Source organism: Catharus ustulatus, chromosome 9 (assembly GCF_009819885.2).
Source record: "Catharus ustulatus isolate bCatUst1 chromosome 9, bCatUst1.pri.v2, whole genome shotgun sequence".
Taxonomy (NCBI): domain Eukaryota; kingdom Metazoa; phylum Chordata; class Aves; order Passeriformes; family Turdidae; genus Catharus; species Catharus ustulatus.
The window spans coordinates 32,531,556-32,547,919 of record NC_046229.1 but is presented as its reverse complement, the minus strand read 5'-3'; the positions used below and the strand labels follow the sequence as shown (position 1 = coordinate 32,547,919).

The window sequence follows — 16,364 nt, the reverse complement described above, 5'->3', positions numbered from 1 at the left end:
TTTCTTGGCAAGTAGTTTGTGTGTGGGCTGTTTTAGCAGCATAGGGTGGTACTAGTCTGCTGCGGCATGGCAGCCCCTTGGCGCGAGCAGGATTGACAGATCTGGCTGGAGTACAAAGAGGAGCCTCAGGAGTAGCTGGGCACAGGCCAGAGGATTTACTGGTGGAGGCAAACCCCATCCAGCAAAGTATGCAGCTACTGGCAGTGGGACAAAGCAGACCAGGACCTGCTGGGACTGTGGAAGGAATGGCTTAGGGGCACCACAAGAGGTGGGGAGCAGCGGGGTGGTGAGTGCAAGGGAAATGCATCTAGTGCTCCTAGATCCGTGCAGTCCCCCCAGGGAGGAGAAGAAAAGGTCCTGTTCAAGTGTGGGGTGTCCCGTTGGAAGACATGCCCATGGTGAGGAATTGTATGGTATGGCAAAGTCCTACACATGGGGGATGTGATTGTGCTCCAGGAGAGATGTCTTCAGTCTGCTCTTGACATCGTTGGATGCCTGGTGCAGCCAAAGTGCAGTGTATGGGGTTCTGCAGGCTAGTCTGGTGTCTGTGTTTCCCCAGGAAGTTCCTGAAGGTCCAGTGCCTGGAGAGTGGGCAGTGGGAAGAGGGACACTGTGTCCCTGTGGTTTGCAAGCCCCCGCCCCCTGTCTTCGAGGGCATGTACAACTGCACCCAGGGCTTCGAACTGGACAGCCAGTGTGTCCTCAACTGCGAGCAGCAGGGACAGCAGGTGAGTGTCTGGGGAGAGCTTGTGTTTCAGAGTATCTGCTGTGCAGAGGGGCCTGCAACAGTTTCACCCATCTCCAAGGCCGAAAACCCTTTTACCACCAAAGAGCAGACCCTTTACAAGCTCAAAGCTGTTCTGGCTGGACCCCATACATGATACTAGCTGCACCACTTCCTGGGGATGCTCACCAGCTCCCTGGAGACGCTCACCAGCTCCCTGGGGACCTTGTCTGGAAAACAGTGGTCCAAAGTAAGTTGGCTTATCTTGGGTGAAAAGGGTCAGAAAGCATAAGTAGGGGGTTTCCAGGTTTTGGAATTTGCTGTGAAAGCATTCACTTGGTATGATGGACAAGCTTGCTGCAGCAGTTGTGCTCACCAAGGGGCATCCCTGGGCATGGAGGCTGCTGCTTATCAGCTCTTCCACCCAGGTATCTTATCAATGCTTGGAGAGGGTCTTGTCAAAAGAAGCGTGGCTGATTCCCTCTGGTGAGATTCAGCAGCAGCTGGGAAACAATTGCCTTTCTGGTCAGTGCACATAGGCTGGACCAGATAGCTGCAACCCAGGTGCCTCGGGGAACTTTTCTCTGGCTGTGGCTGGTGGGAAGGGTGTGCTTGCACAGTGCTCCCACCAAGATGGGCACTGGCCAGGCAGGTGAGTAATGCCAGCTGCTCTCCCTCTGCTTTGCAGGTTCCTATCGTCTGCACTAAGGAGGGCTTGTGGACAGAGGAGTTCAAACTGTGTGAGAGCTTGCGGGGCACCTGCCCATCACCCCCGGAGCTGAATTTCGTGGAGTACAAGTGTGAGCAGGGATATGGCATAGGTGAGGGCAGATGAAAACCAAACAGAAACAAACTTTGTGTTGACTCAGTCATCCCAGAGAGTTGATAGTCACAATAGACTATAGATAGATTCTTCCTGTACCAATCCCCACTAAATAGGAGAAAAATTCCTGTTTTCTCTTCCATGATCTTTATAAACACAGAGCCAGGGGTAGCTTTAGCCTTGTGCTCACCCTGGTTGACTCTGGGGCAAGACCCAAATCTGAAGCTGTCTCCAGCATTAAGCATCTCTCTTTTTAGAAGCAGCAGGGATTGTCTTTAGGGCAAACCCAGCTTTTTGCCATTTTCCTGATCTGTAGCCCTCCACCTTTCCTGAGGTCTCTCCACTTGCTACTACTGTTGCTGTTTGCAGGGTTAATGTGACAAGTCCTAGACAAAAGCCATAAAAGCGACAATTGAGTGTAACAGGGCACTTTCACCAGATGAGGGACTGCATCATCCGTTTCTGTCTGCAGGACTTGGTTCTTTTTTGCTTTCAGGAAAACCTGCAACACTTAACCACGGTTGTTGCATCTGGTCTAGCATCCCACTGGACAGGATTCTTGAGCACACCCTGTATTACTCTGAAGCAAATGCAGCAGTCATCCCAGTCTGGTCAAACAAGGCTGAGGACAGACAGAGACTACTGAGGTTAAGCTCAGGACAGATCTGATGTTAGGCTGGGATTAGGGCTGGGATCCCACCTTTTCTACCAAGGTGGTTTTTGCAGCTTTTTTTTTTTTTTCCTGGGTCATGGGGAGGCAGTGGGAACTCTCTGTGGTAGAAAAATTGTGAAAGATGTTTCTTAACATGTCAGCAAACATTATATCCAGACCAGACTTATTTTCGTTCTGGGTCCCATGTCCTGCCATCAAGGTTGGAATCTTTCTGTTAGGTTGTGTTCAGTTCTCCTTTCATCTGGGAGAAGAGAATTGGACACAACTCCTGTAGGCTCTTGGATAATTCAGGGTTTGGGGAAGGAGTTGTTATCCCTGGTTGGGAGGAAAAAGATCCCCTCTACATCTGTCTCTACTATCAGTGGTGGCCTCCTACAAGACATTGATGCCTGGCTTCTGGTAAGGTCCTCAAGGCTTTCCCTCCTCCCACAGGTGCTGTGTGCATTCCTTCCTGTGTCATTCCTCCCAGTGATCCTGTCATACTGCCCAAAAATGTCACTGCTGAGACAATGGATCATTGGCTGCAGCCTACCAGAGTCCAGGTAAAAGGGGAGATGAATTCTTCTAGCAGGGGGATTGCTGGCAGCATAGAGAGGGAACTTCCCTCCCTTTCCATCTGGTATTTTGAACCAAAATCTCCTCCTCAGGTGAAGAAGGGTAAGATTTGTAAAGACAAGCAGTGGATGCTACTGCACATCCTCTGGCTCTCATACACTAAAGTTCAGCATAGTTATCAGCTCCCAAGCCAGCTTTCAAGGAATTGCAGGATACCACAATATATGAAGGTTAATGCAAGAATCCTACTGATTTTTCAGGATGTGCTGTGTGCCTAAACCCGTTAAGTTGCTGTTTAGTATCTGTCAGTGTATTGGGAGAGCAAAAACTGCCTCTGGCACAGTGTAAGCCTGAGCCCCCAGTTACCTGGCAGCAGGGATGCAATCCTAGGCAGACATTTCCCTGCTAAGGAAGAGGCAGGCCACTGTCTGCTGAAAGGTGTCTACAGCTGCCAGGACTCACTGGCCAGCTGGGTGCCTCTGCTGCTGGAACAGGGGAGCCTTTCCCTCCCCACCTCTTACTCATTTTGTAGGCAAAGCAGCTCAAATAACTCAAATAGTTTGGATCCTCATGGCATGACTTTACCAAAAAGCAGCTCTGCGGGGGTAATATTTCTTAAAATAAAAGCGAGATGTATAAGGAAGGAGGTGGAACAAAGAAAAGCAAACAGGCTTCCCAGGAGCCAGTGCTCCCATCCAAATGCTTTCCCCTCCTCTTGGGAACCCGCAAGAGGCCCAGCATCATGCCTGTGGATACTACAGGCATTGCCTTGAATCAGGCCCACAGTGGACAGCTGCCGGGGGTGTGAGGATGCCTGGGGCATGTGGGATGGTTAAGCACGAGCCTTGGAAGGAGTCCTTGCCTTTGAGGGATCAGATGGCTTGGCCTGTTGAGGCAGTGGCATTCGGCTTCCCTTTCACCACCGCATTCGGCTTCCCTTTCACCACCACTGCAGGCTTTCGTGCAAGGGAGGCATTTTGCAGAGAGGAGGAGGAGGAGGGAGAGGAGACACTATATTAAGAAGGAGCTCTGTCCTTTGCCAGGAGCTCTCTCCCTGGACCATCTTGTGTTCCTCTCTGTCCTGGCTTCTGTCTCCACTCCTCACTCGGCTCCCCCAAGATTCCAGCAGTTTGCTGTTCCCGGGAGCTGCCATGCTCCATGAGATGGAGAGGATGGGGCAAACAACACTGGGAACTGCAGAGGCCACTCAGAGAAGGCACAGTCCTGTTTTGTTTTCTTTTCAGCTCTGATTCATTGCATTCCACAGCTGAGCAGGTTTGTCTCTCTGCCCTTATTTCCCAGCCTGGAATATGAGTATACTAATATGAGTATACTAAAATGGCATCTGAGTTGCACAACAACCACAAAGTAACTCCATGGGGTTGGGATGCACACATCCTCTTGGCTGAGCAGGAATTAGTGGGCTCTGGAATTGCCCCATTAGTCTGGCTCTCTCTGGGACTGACCCCCTGCGCTGGCTGAGAAGGGCCAGGACCTCATCCCCCACCAGCCTTTGGTCTTGTCCAAAGGTGCTGCAGAAGGACCTGCAGCTGGTCTGTGTGGGCAGAGCTGGCCCATCCCTAATTGCCGTACCACCTAGGAATGTTGGAGCTGGTCTTCCTCCCACTGAACATGTCAAACAAGAGGCTGGGAGAAAACGCACCTACCCCTCTGTGCAATTCCCATGCTGCCAAGGGCATCCTAGGACATTTTCACAGGCCAGACACTGTTTTATGGGGCCTCAGATTTCAAAGCCTGCCTGAGCTTTACAAGGAGGAAATTGCATGTGTGGTAGGGCTTTTCTTCCCCCTGTGTAATCATGAGTGTTCCCCACAAACCCCAGCTAAATGAGCAGGGTGGTATGTTCCAGGCCTGGGAAATCGAGCCCTTCACATCTCACTCTTGTGTCCATCTGGCTGTAACAGCTGAATTTGTGCCTTTTAAATACCAGTGAGAACCTCAGAGTGATTGTCAGTCTGGTGTATCTACTTCAAGTCAGGTCTGGGGAGATGAGTCCTCCCAGGATGCAGTTTTCAGAGCCTGAGCAGGGATCAGTAGCCAATTGTTGTAGGCACTGAGTGATGACCAGCTGAGAAGATTCCAGCCTCTTGTGGCTTATCCCCAGCAGCAGCTCCTGGCCAAGTCATACATTATGGTAGCATTGCCAACCAAACCCACTTCTCAGGTAGTCCCTGTCCTTTTCCTTTGTCCTCTTCCAGTTTTGTATCAATATAGAAACATAGAATCACTAAGGGTGGAGAAGACTTCCAAGATCAGCAAGTCCAACCAATATACATCTATAAACACACACACGCACACACACACGTGTGTGTGTGTGTGTATCTGGCCTCTGCCTTGAACAATGTACCCTGGTCCACGGGTTCCTGGGTGCAGCTACTCTGGGTTTGCTCGGCCTCAAAGGATGCAGGGAGGGCCCTGGGGATGTCACTGCTGTTCTGCCCCACAGTGAGTAATGTAGTGTTGTAGGATACCCTCTAGCTCCAGCAAGCACTGCTGGCTGTTTCCCTGCCTCATCCACCTTGCCTAACTGCTGGCTTCTCCTCCTCTCCCAGAATATTGTGTGCACGGGCAGGCTGCGGTGGTATCCGGACCCCTCTGTCATTCACTGCATCCAGTCGTGTGAGGTAAGCCCTCCCTGTCGCCAACGTGAACTGCCCCTCCTTGCAGGAGAGCTCCTGGCAGTGAAGATCTGCTCCAACACAAACCAGACTGCTTTGACCTTATGTTTGCTCCAAGCTGGGCCAGGGCTTGCTGGACGAGTGGAGATAGCAGAGGAAGCACCCTTGGGTAGACTCTCACAGCCAGGATGATGCTGGGGAGCAAGAGCTGCACAATAACCCATTTCCTTCCTTGTCTGCTTTGTTTTGGCCAGCCCAGGCAGAATATTCTAGCAAAAAGATTTCACTGGCAAGGGGTATCCCCCAAAAGCCTGAGCTGACTCCAAGCTGGAATATTTCCCTAACCAGAACCGCAGTTCTAGAGTAACATGGGTCCAGAAAAGCCCTGTGTGAGTCACCTGTCCAAATAAAACAGTCAGGATTTCGAGCCTTGTATATGCAAAACAAACTGCTCCTGAAGAATCTGCAGACAAAGAATTCCTTGCAGAAATTGGTTAGCCACTCATTTAACTTTGAATAATGACCAGGCAGGAGAAAATCATAGGCAACCTGGAGTCAGTTCACAAAGAAAATTAAAAATAGGCAGTCTTTGTCAGGCACTAGTTGTTATTATGATTGAGGATAAAAGGAAAAGGCGGGGGGGTAGAATTTTGGAATGTTGTATGCTGAAAATTTGGGATTTTTACCAAAAAAGAAAATATAAATGGAGTTTGCACACTGAAAATAGCTTTGGGGTTTGCTGATTGTATTTTTTTCTTGTGCTCATTTCAATGCGAGTGATTACTTTTCCTCACTGGTTCTGCTGAGCTCAGCTCTTTGTCTGCTGAAGTGTGGGGGAAAGGGCAATGTTGCAGGGGGCACGTCACCAGGAAGGAAACCTGATGGTCTACAGAAGGTACCTCAGTAATTTCCCAAATTTGGTGTCTGTGTTGTGCGTGACACACACACATGGTGTTTGTGTCTACTGCGAGACACAGGCAGTAGGAGTAGGGGAATGAGGTGCTGTGTGCTATAGAGGTGTTTGGTGATTGAGTACCAGAAGTTAGTGATCCTCTGACATTTTGGGAGCTCTGTGTCTTCTAAACCACATCTTTTAGCACAAATCTGGTGTAATGTGTTTGAAATAGGATGGCTTAAGTGGAAGAGCTGACTGGATGATTGAGTGATTGTCTCTGTGGTGGTTCTGCTAGCAAGGGAGAATTTCTTGTGCTCTCTGGGACTAGGTCCTTTCAAAAAAGAAGCTGATGGAGAGTGAGATGTTCCTTCTTCCCTTCCTGTGCAGCTCAGGTAACAAAGCTGACACAATTGTGAGATTTCTCCCTTAGGCTCAGGTACACCAGACTGACCCTAGTGTTTCCTCCTCTGTGGTTCCTGTGCTTCACCTTGGGTCTGTGTGTTCAGTGGGAGATCCCTAGGGAATGATGAAAAATGCCAGTTTATTTGTTTGTGTGTGTGTGAGTGAGAGAGAGAGAGAGAGAGAGAAACTGAGTACCTGAAGTCCCAGTGTCCCAGTGTAAGTCACTGTGCTCTCATCAACCACCCAAACATGCTCACAGTCAACATGAGCTCCTTCTGTTCCTATTTGCTTGTCACTCTCCTTTACCCTTAAAAAGCAGTCCCAGACAGGGCTCTTGGCACACAGGAGGTTAACCAAGCCAAAACCTTACAGTGTCCCACCAGTATTGTTTTATCAGGAATAACCAAGCAGTCAGTACATACTCTTCCATCCAAGGTCTCACCAAAACCCTGCATAAAGCTTCCTTGTGCTGGAAATGTCTCTTTTGATGGGACACAGGACTATATCTGTTATTTCTGCAGTTGCATCAGTCTGGCAGTTCAGCTATCCTGAGGTCAGCAAGTACACCCAGATCTTTCTCTTCCTCCTTTGTTTCCAAATGATGAGCCCCAAGCTAACAGCAGATGTTTTGCCATCAGTACAAGAGCTTGCCCTTTAATTTTATACAAGAGAATGTCATCTTGTTTCTCTCTCTAGTCCTTCAGGTCATCTAACTCTTTGTTAGATATCCTGATCCTCCTCTGTGGAACAGTGCCTTCTTCCTTGTTACCACTTTCATCAGGGCAGGCCTATTTTTAAGGTCACAGTCACTCACTGTAATACTAATGAAGATTCATCCTTAGAGAGTTTATTTTTCTCTTATGCTCCTCTTTTGGATACAGCTCCCAACCTCCTCCTCATCCCTGTTTTCCTTCTCCTCACTTCTTACGTACATGTCTTGGTTTATTCTTTTCCATGTATTTCCTCCTATGTTGCTGCAAGCTGTTAAGGTTGGAACAATAATCCAAATTTTCCTAGACAACTTTTTTCCCCCACATGAGTTTCATAGTAGTCATTGTCTTGCCATAAAGAATAACTCTTACTGAAAGTACCTCATTCAAAGCATTGCTCTGGGAGCTGCTGCTTGGCACTGGCAAGAAAGGGAATGTCACCTGTCTCCCCATTTGACCACAGAATGCCCTGAATGTTGTTTCTACCTCATCTCTGCTGACTTCCATCCTCATTCCTATTCCTCTCCACCCTCCTCCTTGTGATGAAAAGGTCTGCACTTCTCAGAGGCTGTTTCACTTCCCCCAATCCCTTGAGGATATGGAGGCATTACACAGCAGGAGCATGGTAGAGAAAGAATATAATCAGTACTCTGTCCCCACTGCACGGTGGGCCCCCTCACACACATGGTTCAGCTTCACTTGCCATGAACATGGGTCATATTAGTCCCAGGTTCCCTCTCATTTCATAGGAGCCCCTCAATGGAGACACCTCCTTTAAGAGCCCAGACTGCCATCACTGGGCGGTGAATTGCTGTTCCAGTGGACTGTCCATGTCACCTCAGGTCTGAGTCACCCCTTGGAGATTCCGTTGTCTCTCCATTGACTGCCAAGTGTGTGTTGGATCAGGAAGTTTTCTCTTCTGGATGCCTCAGTGAGGGGAGCAACCCTACATAACAGAAATCCAGGCCACCTGGCAGCTCGTACTGTCTCTCTCTGGTGGAGTCACTTCAGGCCGGGGCATGGGAGGAGTAGCCAAGGCTCAAGCTTCCCTGCTCCATCTGGAGCTCTGCCTCATATTGGAAAGTCCAGGTCACCATGCAATGGCATTAGAGGGACTCTCGCTCATCTTTATCCCATGCTGGCGGTGGATCAGACTGCCTGCTCATCCCTCTCACTCCTCTCCCTACCTCCCTTCTCTTTCTGTTAATCTGGTCATCCATCTGCCTCCCGCTCTCTGGCTGTGCCTTGCCAAGTTCCCCAGTGCCAGAGGAGTGAGGCACGTACTCCAGCAAGGGAGGGAGGGAGGGATGCAAACCTTTCCAGGAGCCCATCAGGAATACAAGTTAGCGCTGAGCACGCTTTGCCTTCTGAGGGCCAGCGGAACATCTCGTCCCCTGCCATCAGTAGAAAAACAGATGGCAGCACCAAGGGAGGGGGCTTGGGGCTGTCAGGAGAGGGGAGTGGAGGAGGAACAAGCCCCTCCTCCCCACAATGGGTTGTGAGGGGGTGGTTTTGGTCCTGGCGGTGTGTTTGACTGCTGTGAGGGAGGTGTTTGCAGCATATGGATCACATTCTCCTAAGCCATCCCAAGATGATCACCTCCGATATGCTCAAAAGCAAGTGAGTCTGTTGACTTCTGAGGAAGAGACAGCATGTACAGAGATCCAGGAGGCTCCCATGGACTTTTCTTCTATATCAGTGGGGCTGGGGACCCTTGGTTCTCACTTACCCCAGACTTGTGGGTTTCTGATTTTGTACCATGGCAAAACTCAGCACAGGAAACTGGTAAGAAATGTGATGCTGATGAAATGCTATGCTCCAGGAAAGGTTGTTTTCTGTACTTCTGAGGCTTAAGGCAATGAAGACTACAGGCATCCCCTCTGCACCAAGGAGATTCTCTAGAGCAACGAGAGCATCGTGGCCAGAATTTAGCCACCCTTTCATGATTCACACATCTTTTTCCTCTCTTGGACCACGCAGTGCTGTGCCTTCCACCCTGGTTAATGCAACTTGTACAGATGGTGGGGTAGCATGAGCAGCAAGGACTGCAGGTAGTGGTCACTTCTGCATCAGATCTGACCTCTAACTGGTGAAGGCAAAACCTTTAATGCTGGGGCGGTCGAAGGCAAGGTGGGGAGCTCTTTACATACCTGCTGGGTACATTTTCATGCTGCTTTTGGCACGGGTGGTATGGGCTGCTCAGCATGGGATATAGCCTTCCAGGGGATGATTCCAAAGAAATCCACTTCTCTTCCAAAAATGCTTTTCCTAAACAGTGAAAAGATCTGTGTCCCCTGTACACACATAGAGTGTGATTGTAGCAGCATCATTTTATTAAGAGACAAAGCAGAAGGAAATATAATGATCACACAGCAGCACAGTGCAAGGACAAGGGACAGGTGTCTCTCCCCTACCTGCAGGGACAGGCTCACAGGACCCCAAAAAAATGCGAGGTCTATTGGCATGGGTAGGGCTCCAGCACCCAGCCCCAAGGAGGTGGGAACAGCCTCAACTTCCCCAAACCACAGTGCCAGCAGCCCTGCCCTTGGGATGTGCTAACCTATGGCTACTTGTCTGCCCTCTCCAGTTCAGGTGCTCTCCCCTCATCCCTGTACACCTCCTGCTTTTCGCGCTCCCAGCAGTCACAGTCATGCAGCCAGTGGTATAGACAGAGTGGAAAACCAGTGAAAGCACCCGCTGAAATGAAAATCAGTGAGTTGTTTCTGATAATAAACATCCCCAAGCATAGCCCAGCCAACTGCTCTTCCAACACGAATATTCATTCCCCTTCAGCTCCTTCATCCCTTGTACATTGTTTTTCTTTCTGTTTAAGATCTGTAACAAGAACTTGGCAGAAACCAGATACAAGTGGGTCAGGAGGCCCTTGTGGTTTTCAAGGCTTGTTTTCCATAACCCGTTCTATCCTGTAACATATTTTGCACAAATGGCTTGGCAGGAGATCTAATCCATGCAGCAGGCGAGCTGCTGAGGGCAGGATGGCAGGCTGGTGCTCATGGCACGGGAAGTCCTGCCTTCTCTTGTGCATCCCAGTGGTATCCCTGTGAATGGTGGGCCACCATGCTTGCCAGGAGCACTGTTGAAACTTCCTCTGCTCCTCTCTCTCTGTTCTTTCCTGCTTCTGTTTATCTTCTCCTATTAGCACTGAGATCAGGGTGTAAAAAGGACAAGGCTGAGGAACTCATCATGAATAGGTAACATACATGGATGGTTTGATAGAAGCAAAGATCTGCTCTGGTGTGTTGATATACACCAGCATTCATCCCTTTCTTCCTTCTTTTCCCTTGGACTGTACAAAGACCTTTCCAGATGGCTCTCTGCTGAAACATGAGGCCGCTGAGCAGCACAGTGCAGAGGGATAAAGAAACACATCCCCATTCAGGGGTCTAAAGTGCCCCATGTTCACTTCTGCAGCAGAAGTATATCTGAGCCAAATCCTGACCTGGGACACAGAAGTACTTTCAGGCACCATGAAGGCAAGGACCTTCTCTCCCAAGATGGCCATTGAGAGCAGCCTGTGGAGCCTCTGTGCACTCCATCCCCCTTACATACACCAACTCTGCACAACCTCAGAACAGACTGGTTCAAATGGGCCCAGCTCTTAGCAGAAAACCCGTGTCCAAGGGACCCCGTTGTCCTGAAGAACACCTAGAGGTCCCCACCAAAACTGCTGGGAGGTGGTATGGCAGTACCAGTTAAGGTCCATGAGCAGAAACCAGACAGCAGGATGTCACAACCCTCCAGCCCACCGCCTCTTCCCTAAAGTGTTCATTCAGGTATATGCAGAATGTTCTCAAGCAGCAAGCCTCTGTTTCTGTAGTGAGACTTGGGGAGAAGACATTGGATCTGGAGCACATGTTTCTGGAGACCTGAGATGGGATATAAACAATCTGCATGCTTAGCTGACAAGTGGCTCAGGGACACCAGCAGGCTCAACAAGCAGTTGGAATTTCTCTGTTTTACTTTCCGTCTGTGTCTGAGGTGATGGGGCAGGTCCATGAAGTCTCCAACAAGCCATGCAACAGGCATGTACCTCCAAGGGACAACTGCCACAGTTCAAAAGGAGCAGAGGGATGGCGGCTTAGGGGGCAGAAACTGGAAGAGCTAAAAATGGACGATGAAGAACTAAGTCTGTAGGATTTTGTTTCTCTTCTTCAGACCACTTGGTCCCAGGTTCCTGTTTCCAAATGTCTAGAGTTCTCTTCCTCTGGGTGGTGCTCATCCTGCTTCCCTCTTTACAGTGGGCCATAAAGACCTTGCTCACTGGTCAGGATGGCTCAGGGTACAAAAACATCCCAAAAAACTTTCTGAGCGTAAGTCAGACCTGTTCTCTCTCTGTCCCTCTGTTTTTCAGAACTGATTTCCTCCTCGTGCCAGAGAGCCTCAAAAAAGACAGAAGGAAAGTGAATGTGCTTGGGGTGTCAAGGGGGGAAGAAAAAATAAAATAAAAGACACTGCAACAGAGAGAGGGCCAAGAAAAATATTTAATCCAAACAATGAACATTGTCATTTCCTCCCACAGTCTGCATTCCCAGTCAACTTCCCTGGGCAAGCAGGGAGAGCCAAGAATGACCGGGCTCTCTGCCTCACCAGCGTGAATGTGTGTAAGGAAAGGGATGTGTCCTGGGGACAAGGTGCTACAGCATCACTTTAACCAGCTCCTGTCACATCTCTGGCCTTAAGGACTGACAGTTTTCTGCAGGGGAACAGTGGTTCTGAAGGATGTTGGAGGGACTAGGACGGGAATGGGAGGGCGAATTTTTAGGGACCCAAGCTGGGGTAGTGGTTGTATTGGGACTCTAAGTGAAACCCCAATACAGATGGGCTTTAACAGGCTTTGAGCACTCTTCAGGTCCTCCCAGGAACCTCCCAGAGCTTTTGGGAAAGTCTTGCTAGTGACAGGCAAGGAAGAAGGGAAGACATATGGCAGGGAGAAGTTGCCCTCTGCCTCTCCAAGGGATACTGCAGCCTGTCTATCCTTTCCTTTTCCCACACATCCTGCCTGTTCCTCCCTGCCACAGACAGCACCTTCACCTGGGACACGGCTTCTCTTGCATGCCTGAGACCCCTGTAGCTTTAGCACTCTCCAGCCCTGGGGCAGCTCATGTTCATGTCCCATGGTTCTGTGAAGCCTGGTTTGGGCTGACATCCTCCTGCCACCAAAGGGATGGGGTTTCCAACTCATCTTCCCACCACTGGTGACTCATCTATCCCAGGAACACAACTACCAGTATTGAAGCTGGTGCACAAGGTGTGAGTCTGAGAGCAGCAACAACTTTTGCAGAGCTGGTCCCAGCCCAAATGGTAGTTTCCCTGTTTTTCTGGGGCTGCTTTCAAAGTGACAGCTGAGGAGTGCACTTGCATCTTCTCAGCCACGTGGTTGTATTAGCATGCAAACAGTCTGAGCTTGACACCCAGAACACCAATTCCCAAATGGAAAAATGAAAGGACAGCAAAATTCATGCTGACTTAGAAGCTCCATGAATGCAAGCTATGCACCCTCCTAGGATGGATCAGCAGAGTCATAAAGCCCAGGACCAGTCTGGGAGAAAGCATTTTGCTTCTTAAGGCTGGACTTGACTCCCTGAGACTGGAATCTGGCCTTTCAATGGGTGAGTGCAGATAGAAATAACAAGCACTTTCCGTCTTAGTGGCAGATCGGGGGAGTCTTTCAGCTCCTTAGTTGGCCAGGTGAATGCTGATTTTTTTTTTCTTTTTTCTACTTTCCTCCAAAGCATCTGGAAGGGGGCATGGCCAAAAGCAAGGTGCTGGGCCTTCAAGTGTGCTCAACCAGAGCAAAACCTGCATTCCTGGAAAATAATGTTTTTCAAACACCAGCAGTGTAGCACTGACATATGTCCAACACTGATGTGATCTGTGATTGAGTCTTCGTGATCCACCTTTCCCTCACCATGTTGCACCCTTTTGTGCTCTTTCACACTGAATCAACTTACATCTAAGGTGGATTTGAGGAAAAATGCATGGACCCCGCTCACCTCAGTGATGCCACTGGGGACTCGCTGCTGGGCAGGACAACAGCCCTACGAATGGAGCCAGCCTGGGGAATCTTCAAGTGTAGTGGAAAAATACTGTGCACAGGCACTGCTCCCTGCGTGACATCTCCCAGCATCCTTGAGAGAAACTCTACCACTAACACTCGGAGATGCTTCCGGCTGGGATGCATTGGGATCTAACCAGTCCTTTCTTGAGTCCTTCCTTTGCCTGCAATGTTTTTCCCTCTTTCTTTTTTTTCCCCCTTAAAATTTTTCTCTCTTCATCTGTGCCTCTCCCAGCTTTGAGAGCCTGTGTGTTTTTTAGCCTATTTAAATTGCCAAGCACTTGATTTGCCGTTACTATTTTTGTGTCGGCAGCACAGGGCTCTGTCCCGGCAGTGCCAGATGCTGCACCTCCACGTGCTGACACACGCCCCACTGAAGCTCCTGTCTGAACAAACAAGGAAGATGGATGGCCGAGTGGGATATCCGCTGACACAGCTTGTCTCCCTGCCTGCCTCAGTGGCACGCCGCCTGGCCCAGCAGCTCTCCACCACTCAACACAGCGTTAGAGCGGCTGCTGCAATTACCTTATTCATTTTTTCCCTGTTTATGAGACATTTCAGCCAGCCCACTACCCCTGCCCACCCCCCCCAACCCCCACACTGGAGGATGCATATTCTGGCGGCTGAGACCCAGCTGACCATTTCCCCAGATCACATCATCACCTTCATGTGGCACAGCTGGGCATTGGTGGTTTCCTTTTTCTTGCCAGCATCTTAAAACATCATCAGGAGTTTTTGCAAGTTGCAGACATGAGCAAACCACCTTCTCCCACCACTGGCATTCCTTTCTGTAGAGCCACGCATCTCAAGCACAGGCTGAACAGTCTGTATGGGTTCCGCTCTCTCACATTATCTACCCTTAGTAGATTGCATTGTCTGTGTCCTCCCTTGCTGTGCAAGGCCAAAATTCCTGCAAGGCCAAAATGAAGACTGATGCAAGTACAGGGGCTCCTGCACCCTCGAAGGAAAGCAGCACCTTACATTGTTCTTTCTGCTTGCAAAGTCAAAACCATGTGGAAGTTCTCAGTAAGGCAAAGGCAAAGGAGTCACTGTGTTCTCCAAACACTAGGCAAGGAATGGGGATAGAAATCCCCAAACACTGTGCCTGGCTCTCCTGAGCCTCAAGTCCAATTAGTCATTTTTTATTTTCCCTTCATATGTTTTTCCAATGTAATTTGGAGCATGAGTTGTTAAGTTTCCCCAACAAGTGTTGCCATAGGAGCCTGTATTTGTTTAGGGCGGGGTACGGGCTGCGGCTGGGTGAGAGGAGGGGGCAGTTAGCCCTGATAGGTGTAGTGAGAGACTGCGAGCCTCTCCTTCCCCATCCTGTCCCTGCCTCTGTCCTCCCCCTACCTTGCATGCAAGATCTGGAAATCATTTCAGACCTGTGCAGCCAGGATGGGCAAACCTCCCCATAATTGTATGGAAACTACCAAAGCGACGGGTGTTGTTTTGCCAGTGAGTCATGATACATGGAGCAAAGCTCAAGGAAAAACTCCACCATGTGGAAGGCTGCAAAAGCAAATCACACCCAGAAGAGCCTTCCCCTGCCAGTGGCCCTGGCCAATCCCAACTGCATCCTGGCACTGCCAGCCCCAACATCCCTGCCTTGGCCCTCCTGGTGCTCAAAGCTGCAAGATACCATCTTGGATCACAATCATTGATGACCCTCCTGATGCTTTTTAGTGGAAGAGGAGTGTTAACACTCTTGCCTTGATGAAATTGCACCCTGGTCTCCTCTGGACGTGGTTTGTGACAGCAATGATTGGAGTCAAATCCCTTGTTTTTGAGTGAGCTACTGAACTTGGCTGTGCCTCAATTTCCCAGCTGTAGGAAGGTGTGCTCTTTCTTCTGCTCTTCCAAAATCTTCCAGGCTAATGCAATCTCTCTGTGGCTGCCTGAATTTGGCCTGTGGCCTGTGCTACTGATAGTGGAGACCAGACTTGGTGGTTTGCCATAATCCCTGCTGCTACTTCCTAAACTGTTATTAGCCTGTGTTGAGCCCATTTCTGTTCCTTGTGAGTCATAAGGACAAAAATCCACATGGTTTCTCTGGTTTTGGCATGGTTTTTTCATGTGAATTACTGGTATTATCACCAGGCCCACATGTTGGCTTTGGCACAGTGGGGGCAGTGACATTTTTCAGCAGGCTCTCACTCAGTTTAAGGGTGCTACATGTAAGTGTCCATCATCAAAGGCTGAGTCTGGGCATTTTTGGGAGTTCGGTTGTTGCTTGGGGGCCAACAAGATCCAATGAAATAGGTCAGCTGCTTTCATGAACAACAGGATAGCCAGGTTTCCACCAAGAGTCCTATTCAGTCTGGAGAAGACTCTGTGGAGATCTTAAAGCACCTTCCTGGACTACAAGGGGCTGCACAAGGGGTAGTGGCTTTAAATTGAGAGGGGGTGGATTTAGACTAGATATTAGGAGGAATTTTTTGACTCTGAGAGTGGTGGGACGCAGGCACAGGTCATCCATCCCTGGAAATGTTAAAGACTAGATTGGACAGGACTTGGACACCTGGTCTAGTGGAAGACGTCTCTGCCCAAGGCAGGGGTCTTGGAATGAGATGGTCTTTAAGGCCCTCTTCCAATCAAAACCATTCCATGATTCCACAATTCTGACAGAAAACGTCCTCCTGGAGGTCAGCCATGGTTGCTGGGCCAATAAGTACAGTCACAGAGCTCAAAGCGAAAGAAGCATTTCGTAACTAATCACTCTGTCAATGAATGGCTTCTCCATCCTGTAGCTAGTTCAGTGGCTGCTTGACAGTGCTGGTGTAGATCTGTGATAAATAAACCTTGGCTGCCGATCGCTCCTGATGCCTCCTTGCGAGTGCTTCTCACGCATGTCGCTGGTTGCAGCC

The 16,364-nt window shown here is 49.6% G+C and overlaps 1 protein-coding gene across 1 annotated transcript in view; it reads left to right on the top strand.

Moving 5' to 3' along the window:
- PAPPA2 (pappalysin 2) overlaps positions 1 to 16,364 on the top strand; it is an 87,258-nt gene that overhangs the window by 68,080 nt on the left and 2,814 nt on the right. The window contains exons 17-20 of the mRNA XM_033067612.1: positions 560 to 728; positions 1,413 to 1,545; positions 2,653 to 2,762; positions 5,349 to 5,420. Coding sequence (XP_032923503.1) covers positions 560 to 728; positions 1,413 to 1,545; positions 2,653 to 2,762; positions 5,349 to 5,420 — 484 coding nt within the window. The remainder of the gene's footprint in view (positions 1 to 559; positions 729 to 1,412; positions 1,546 to 2,652; positions 2,763 to 5,348; positions 5,421 to 16,364) is intronic.